The sequence below is a fragment of the Vigna radiata genome, unplaced genomic scaffold (assembly GCF_000741045.1).
Source record: "Vigna radiata var. radiata cultivar VC1973A unplaced genomic scaffold, Vradiata_ver6 scaffold_209, whole genome shotgun sequence".
Taxonomy (NCBI): Eukaryota; Viridiplantae; Streptophyta; class Magnoliopsida; order Fabales; family Fabaceae; genus Vigna; species Vigna radiata.
The window spans coordinates 594,447-603,341 of NW_014543616.1; the positions used below are offsets into that span (position 1 = coordinate 594,447).

Genomic DNA, 8,895 nt, shown 5'->3' on the forward strand with positions numbered 1-8,895 from the left:
TGGCTTTCTATCCCTAGCCTCCCCTAGCAATTGATATAGCATTATAGAGCAGAAGTTAAACATAATTGATCGTCCTACGCCTCTCCCTAGGTGGTATTGCAAAATCAAGGAATTACTCACCAGTTCATGACATTACTGTACGTCCCTGTATCAATACAGACAAACAACAGTTATCGAATGAGTTAAACGATAAAGGCATTAAGCACAGATGAGAACCCAACAATTAACAATCAAACATATGGAAACCATATAAATAATCAAGAGTTTCAATAAAAGAGAGTATCAAAAGATTACATTGTTTCCCCCAACAACAATAGGGTTTAGTTCACCATTGACATGGTGAAACTAGATGAAAAATGGAAGAAGAATGGAAAAGCAAACCCTAGAAAAGATGAAAAGGAGCTTAAGCATACAAGAGATCCTCTTCAGAGAGCAAAATTAGGTCTGGTCGTCTTCCCTTGTCAAAAGAATGACTCTGAATTCGAAATAGGGGTATTTATAGGTAAAGAGCGCAATAGAAAACAGGCCCAAGCCCAGCGGACCACCGCACGGCGGAACAAGTGTGTCGCCCGGCGGTTTCCCATAAACCTCCAAACCGCCCTGCGGCAAGGGTCACCGCCCGGCGGTTTCCCTCAAAACTGCCCCGCGCCAACGCCAGTGCCTACTCCTCGCCCTTGGCCGCCCAGCGGTGTAAGTTGCCGCCGGGTGGTGTGTCGACTCTTCAAATCTTCAATTTTCTTCTCTTTTCTTGAGTCTACGACCTTTATCTTCAGCTCCATTCTTCATTTCCTCAAAATAGCTACAAAACAATGCAAAACAAGCATAATATCGCTAAAAACAAATTTTGACTCTCTACAGACTCATTTATTGAGTTTTGGTTGATTCTAAGCTCATTCCAAGTAGTAAAGGGTGTAATTAGGTCTAAAATGACATATGAAAATAACTGTTTTTCAACCTTCATCAGTTTTGCAGTGTTTGCTCATAATTTCAATTTTTCCACCGTGTCCAATTTGCACTCTCCCAAGATGACGAACAATCCCTCGACAACAAAAAAACTCATGAGAACCAGGGCCCAATTTTTAGCTTCATTGTTAAACACAAAACATATCTCACCAAGAACCCTCGAACAAGCTCCCAAATAAGCACAAAGAAGCCTCAATCGTGACGTGATAACATCAATCTCCCAACAACAGTGTCAACGAAGGATGAACCCTTCAACAAGATCATTGAAACCTCCAACAGGATCGCAACTCTACCTCTACGATGAACAAAGCTCTGTGATGCATCTACATATGGCTAACAGTAAATGAGGGAGATGACCCTTGAGGGAGACAACCTCTACCACTTCGAATTTGGGAAGAATGTGATGGATGGTCAATGGTGACACACAAGAAGGAGGTTGGGACAAGCTTCGCATAGGAGAAGAAGAGCGAAAATGGAATTATGGGAAAACTAATTTCCGAAATCCTTTATTAATTTGACTCAAGTGCTTACGGATAGATCTTGATTGTTGGTAATTACTTGTAAACATTACCAAAGGATCCTGACCGTAAGTTTACATAGATCGTCATTAATTCCATCGATAAATATATATTATTGAGGGATCTTGATGTAGTAAGTGGTTATCGAATCAATGTTATTTGGAAAGTTGTTATAGTCCTTTTGTACAATAATAAATTGTTTAACATTATTTCGAGTGGTATGATATGTTGGTTCGGTAACTGGATATCCACATTAGCTTATGTGATTATTTGTAGTGATCATTATGCACAATATTGAAGTTTTGAGGATGGTTTCATGTATTATTATTTCTTGGTGCAGTACATGGTTATATAATTCCTGATATGTGGATATTTGGGTTTGTCATTTTGTATAGAGACAAAAATGGTTGAGATAGATAGAAATGGTCAGATTTTTTGGTCTAGTATGTGATTATTAAGTCAATGCTCAATACAGTAACGAAGGGCATTCCCCAAGGCCACAATCCCTCGGAAAACGCCACAAGCCGTCGCTAAATACCTATTACCGAGGGCCCGGCGACGGTTAAAAGGCCCTCGGTAAATACACCGTCACTACTTTTACCGAGAGCTTTGAGCCGTCGGTAATTACCAAGGGCCACTAGCCTTCGGTAATTACCGAGGGCCAGAAGCCTTCGGTAATTACCCAGGGCTTTTGGCCCTCGGTAATTACTGCAGTGTAATGTCACAACATACACAAACCTGCATAACAATTTCAATCCACAAACAAACCTGCATATATATTGTCCATCCCAAAATCTTCCGTTCATTGATGAAAAATCATAAATTACTAACATTATCATCATAATGTACCGACATCCATTATGTTCTAACAATATCGTAATAGCAATATCATCCAATTCTAAGCAAAAATAAATGTCCCAATATCATAATGTACTAACATCTAAATGTACTAACATCACTATGATCAATAATAAAATGAAACTAAAATTGTACAAAGTCTTCAGACGTATCTTCGTCGTCCTGCTCATCTGTAGATGGTTGAACTGGTGTGGACTGGACTGGTGAGGGCTGGATTGATCTGGGCTGATGAGGGACGGCGGGTGACGGGGAGGGTCGTGGCTGGGTCGGAGGGACAGTGGAAGGAGTGTCTGAAGTTTGAGGCAGCGCTCTCATGACCAGGGACTTGAAGCTTGAAAACTCGTCTCTTAAGTCAGTGTATTGTTCTTTCAATGCACGGTTTTCCTGGTCACGTTGCTCTAGTAGCTGTGTCAAGCGCTGGACGGCCTCGTCAGCAGAAGGGGTNGAAGAAGAAGAAGGTTGGTGCTTCAGTGTACCTCCTCTCGATGCTGTATAGTTTGTGGCAAGTTGTCCTGCACCGTAGACTCGTCCCTTTTTCTTCCCACCAACGACATCGACCCAGCACTGTGTCCTGCGGATAAAGTAAAGAAAGATGCTGCAGAGGCTTCCAAGGAGCTTGTGTTTGGCCATGTTAAACTTCAGAATGAAGAAATGCTAGGGGAGAAGAAGAGGAAACTTTCAAAGCATAAGGAACTTGAAAGGGCTAAGAAGTTGGAGGAAGTGAAAAAGAATGATCCTGAGAAGGCTGAAGTTTTTGCCAAGAAGCAATCATGGAAAGCAGCAATGGATAGAGCATCAGGGGTTAAGGTTCAAGATGATCCCAAACTGCTGCAAAAAAGCATTAATAAGGAGAAGAAGAAGCAGCAGAAGAATTCAGAGAAATGGAATGATAGAATTCAAACAAGGGACCAATTGAAGGCGGAGAAACAGAAGAAAAGGTCAGAGAATATAGCTGCCAGGATTCATGAGAAGAAAATGCGAAAGATTGCCAAAAGAGAGAAAAAGCTTATGCGACTAGGCTTCGAAGGTCGCAAAGAAGGTTTTATGAATGAGGGTGGTGCCACCTAACATGATTTTGAAGTTTATCGATTTGTGCCTTATCTTTACATTGTTGTTTTCTAGCTTTAGAAGAGTTAGTGTTAGAGAATGACAATTCAAGGGCTAGAAAAAGGTTCACCTATCAATTTCTGTATGCTTGATCATATTTCTTGAAATAAAACATATTTTATTTTCTATTATGATCTACATCGGCATACCATATTCTGAGAAATTGCTAGCTCTGTAACTAGTGTTTATTACTATTGGATTGCAAGTATTGTGTTCACAGAGAGGTATATATCAAACGAAATGTTGTTGTCAAAGACCCTTACTGTACTGGGTTTGGTCTCAATTAGGGTTCTCAAAAACAAAGATAAAAATATGTTTTTCTATTTTCATACATGTTTCTAGATCATAAGGCAAAATACAAGGCAATGTTGAAGATTATTAGCTCAAACAATGAAATTCAATAAGAGATTGCTTTAGTTGATTCTTAAAATTAGACGACTTTATATTTGGAGTAAAAGACTAACTTAAATTTTATCCCCGGAGTAAAAATTAGCAATTCTTCTCAAATTATATGCATAACTACAAAAGAGATATAATTATGTTATATTACATCGAAGATGCTCTCAAGTAGATGCGTCATTCAACTACAATGATTTTACTTGTGTAAAAAGTAATATATATCATTCATTAGTTGGACAGTTACAAACAATCAATCATGAGTTAAATTTCATTAAGTAGTTTAGCAATATCAAGTCAAATAAACTCTATAATCTTTGAGATGAATCTTCTCATCAAAACTCACCAACTTAACTTCTTTCTTTATCTCTTCTCAGTTTTTTTCATTCTCTAAAATTGCAACTCCACACCTTTCAATCAATATTGTGTTTGGTATCAATGTTGCTCCTAAATTCTTCTTCTTCTTCTTCGAATTCTATCTCCTCAATTCTCGAGGTACGTTTCTAATCCAAATCTTCAACATAGTTTGATTTTAATCTTATCATCTTCTATTTTATATTCATGTCAATAAAATATTATTCATGTCAAATTACTTTTCAAATCTTCAATTAAGCCACCATCAACTTCCTCTTCTACCAACTCAACCCCAAAACTCGTTTTCAAAACTCAGCCTCAGCACATACCATTACAAAGTCCTAACCCGTCCTTCTTCCCCAGTGAAGCCACTTGCAGAGAGGGGCCCTGTGACCACAACTACTTTTACCCATGTTATTGCCTCATTCTCCCTTCATCTTTCTCCTCTATCAGGTACTCCATTATCAAAAATCACCACCACCATCACTATTAACCTCAATGAGGCCCCTCTTACCCTAGACTACTGCTGCTTGCATACCGTAGCTCACATATATTTTAAGCAAGTCAACAACATATTCATAGCTAGATAAAGACAACCAAATGCAAAAAGAAAGAACTCACCTTAACGGCAGCGAAGCCCTTCTCACGAAGCCCTAATACCCTCTCTCGCGAAGCCCTTCTCACGTAGTAAAAGCCACTTCGTCACACGCCATCCTCGCCAGCTAGAAGCTTTGCCCACGTTGTGGCACCACCCTCTAACAACACCTCTTAACGCCGCCAAACCACCGTCGTTTAGAGGAGCTCAACAATGTCAGAAACAATGGCTGGAGAAAGAAGGGCAGGGGAGAGTGCAGAGAATTTGGGACTGAAAGTTGGGGTTTTTTTTCGCTGAGGACAGAATTGTGGAAAATGGAAGTCTGGCATCCCAAATTCTGATTTCATTAAGTGTGTGAATATACCGACGGGCAAAAAAGCCTTCGATAAAATCTCTACCAATTACCAAAGGGCATAAGTCCTCGGTAATCACCATATAACAAATTAAAATCGCTTGCATTTACCGACGAGATAAAGCCTTCGGTATGTTACCTTTACCGAAGGCTCGAAAGCCTTCGGTAATAATCCTTCGGTAATTAGCTTCTTTGTTGGTTAGCTGTTATACTCTTTTTGTATAACAATAAATTACTTAGCATGATTTCAAATTATATGATATTTAGTTTAGTAATTGGTTATCTACATGAGGTTATATATGGTTATTTGTAGTGGTCATTTTGCTCAATAAGTTGTGAAGATGATTTCAAAATGGTTAAGGATACAAGTGGTCATATTTATTGGTGCAATAGCTGATGTTATGTGATTAGTTGTTGCGATCGTTTTGTAGAATGAACAAAATGATCCTTTTTAGTGTTATCAAATATTTTGGTGCAGAATATGGTTATCCATTCAAAGTTATGTGGATAGTAACTAAGCCATTGTATACAACAATAAATTGGTCAACATGGAAAATTAAACATGGAAAATTAAAAAATTATTGGGGAAAAATAAAAGTAAAAATCAGATAAAAACTAATAATTCTACAAATGTCCACTTAATTACTAAAAGAATTCAAGAAATTCATTTAAAATTAAGACTAATTGGCAAAAACTTACACCCACTCCAAATCAACGTCATTTAAGCATGGAAATCAATGTACTTTGCCACNAGTACTTATCCTTACAACTTTTCACATTTTCTCAAAACAGTTTNGCGATGAATATTTTCTTCATGCAACACACACTCGTAGACTATCTGGTGTCAAAACATTTTTAATTATTCCTACAGTAATATCAGTGCAGTCAAATTTTACACACAAAAAAATTTTCATAAACCTCAAATAAATATATACATGATACACACCACAATCTATATAACTCCATATATTTAATTGCCAACAAACCAAAATCAAACCTACACATTTTAAATATATTATAATAATAACACAACATACAAAATGCAATTATTCAACCTTACTCAATTCTCATGATATTTTCATATTTATTAATTATGGAGCACCAAACTTATATCATTAATTGCATTAAAATACTATCGTGTCATTACACCAATTAACATGTGCCAACTTAACCAATAGTTTAAATAAGCATTGGCCATCCAAAAATAAGATACTTTTGACAACATAAAAAGTAACATACCACTACTATGGAATAACTCAAGGTTGATAATCCATCAATTATTTAACTGCAACAAATAATACATTTACGATCTTACCCTTATTTCCATGCTCCCACTATAAATTTTTGTCCACTTCCTTATTACCATCAATTCGTATATGTACAATATATGCACACAAAACCACCCCTCATCACTTGTATACATCCCCCAATTTCCAGATAGAAGTGTCCCCATGGCTCCACAAAAGTAAGCCGTTGCACACACAGAACAAGAGGAAGGTACACTACTATTTATCATTTATGCACCTCAAGAAGAGTTCCAATATATCTTTCCATGATTTTATCTAAATGAGCAAATAGATCATGCTCCTACCAAAACACCAAAACTCCCTAAAATTCGTAGTCAAGACAACTTCTTCGTTCATTAAAATCTCTACCATATATTTATGAAACCTGGTCCTATGTCAAGCGATGGAAAATGCAATTAAATTTTGGCATCACTAATATACTTTGGATACCTTATATTAGTCAACAAACACCACAACAATTCCATATAAAAATTGCATTAGCTTTCTAATTTCAGTTGAGATAATTGGTTGCATCAAACTGCCACGAAGATCCACATTCTCAAGTTAAATTTGTTAGCAATTTGGGTCACTCGTATATATATAAGTAATCATTAAATGTGTTAGGGCCATTATATTATATTAGCCAATTTTATAAAGTGATCTAATTGAGATAAATATGGCTAAGGGTATATTTGTCATGAAAGGTATATTGTGTAGAGACCAGCAATAATTATAATTTGTTGAAGGGGCCAAATTGTAATTATTGAAACTAAAGAATATTAACCGCCAGAGGTTATTTAAGGGGTCATGGTCCCCATCTGTGAGAACAACAATTCATTCCTGTTTCTTTCTCTTTATCCCCATCAGAATAGAAAATCTAGAGGGAACTAAAGGTGCTCTACAGAGGGAAGATCATAGACGACTATTGCAGATTGTTCAGAAGAGTAAATTCAGGTTCATTAATTCCCAATGTCAGGTACGCTTCCGTTTTGTTATTTGGGAACTGCTTTATTGCTCTTTAATTGATATCTGTCAATCATAAAATCTAACAATTGGTATCAGAGCATGTTAGTAATTTAATTGGCAGAAATCTTAATTCAATCTTTCCAATTTGATGAGATACTGTGATTATAAATCTTGGGGTTTTCATTTAATTGTTATCCTCGGCATTAAATTCTTGAATGCTATTTTTTATTGATATGGATTATGATCGAGGATTTCTGTCACAGAATACTAATTCATTAGTATTAATTACTCCATTAACAATCATAATTGTTTACTGATATGGTTTTTCTATTTCGAAAAACCCTAATTTTGGAAATTGGTGACCCTAATTAAATTAGAATTAAGAGGAGTAAAATCCCCAATTTGAAAGGATTGTGAACCCTAAATTGGTAATCCTAATTTCAATCTACCCTCTTCTTCTTCTATCTGCTTCGTCACTCTCATGTGAGGGAAAGATATAGTTTTCCCTTCTCTTCTCCTTCGGCGCTGCTCTACAACCTTATGGCAACCTCCTTTCTCTCACGTTGGGACTCGCGACAGCTTTGGGGTGGTCCGCGGCAGCGGAGCTTGTGACCGACACAGCGGCAGAGGCGCGACCCTTGGGGTTTCGATGGTGGTTCGCGCGGTGTGTCTTGAGCGACAGGTTTGCGGAGATCGACGAAACTTCGCCGTGGTTGGCCGTTGGATCTCTGGGTTTTGGTTTTTGTTTTTCTGGATCTGGTTTTCTACAGGTGGAGGGCTGGCCTTCTGGTTCGACTTCTTCGACCTGGTTCATCGCTGGCGAAGGACGGAGCTTCTGGTTTCTTCCTTCAACGACAGTCTCTGGTCTTCGTCCTTCTTTCTCTTCCCTCGATCTGGTTCGACGCCGGTGAGATGCGTAAAGCTGCGACTCTATTTTGCGGTTTAGGTGGGCTGGTGACTTGCTTGCGTTCATCGCCTACGATGGAGCCGCGTCGCTTTCTTCGTTCTGTCATGGACAATCCCTTTTCGTTCTTTGGTGCGGTGGCTGACGACGGCAAATCTGGTTACGGCAAGGGCTGTTCGCGGTTGACGGCAAGCCTAGCGCGACTGATGGCTAGGGTTTCTTCTGGCTTGAGGGCTGTGACCCAGGCCCAATCTGGGACCGGCCTAATATGGGAACAATAAGGCACAATCTGGGCTGGGAAGACCCAACGAGGGAGATCCAATTTTGGGAATTTTTTTGGACTGGATATGGGTCAGATCAGTTCTTTGGATTTTTATAATTTAAAAAAAAAAAAAAAGGGGTTACTCCCTGTACCTCCCCAATTCTAACCCCCACCCCCATTCCATTTTTAAGATTTGTTTTATTAGTTTACTTTTTATATTAATTTTCAGATATTTTAATAATGGAATTTATATGTTTTGATGTATTATTTTTAAATATATTTTTAACGTATAAATGGGAGAGTGAGAGTTGTAGAGAGCGTTTGGAGGAGGAGC

The 8,895-nt window shown here is 38.1% G+C and overlaps 1 protein-coding gene across 1 annotated transcript; it reads left to right on the plus strand.

Moving 5' to 3' along the window:
• The first annotated feature begins 2,920 nt into the window (after positions 1 to 2,920).
• On the plus strand, positions 2,921 to 3,609 carry LOC106754675 (surfeit locus protein 6 homolog). Its single transcript, XM_014636728.2, has one exon. It carries the CDS (start codon positions 2,991 to 2,993, stop codon positions 3,405 to 3,407), a length of 417 nt encoding a protein of 138 aa, XP_014492214.1. The 5' UTR covers positions 2,921 to 2,990; the 3' UTR covers positions 3,408 to 3,609.
• The last annotated feature ends 5,286 nt before the right edge of the window (positions 3,610 to 8,895 follow it).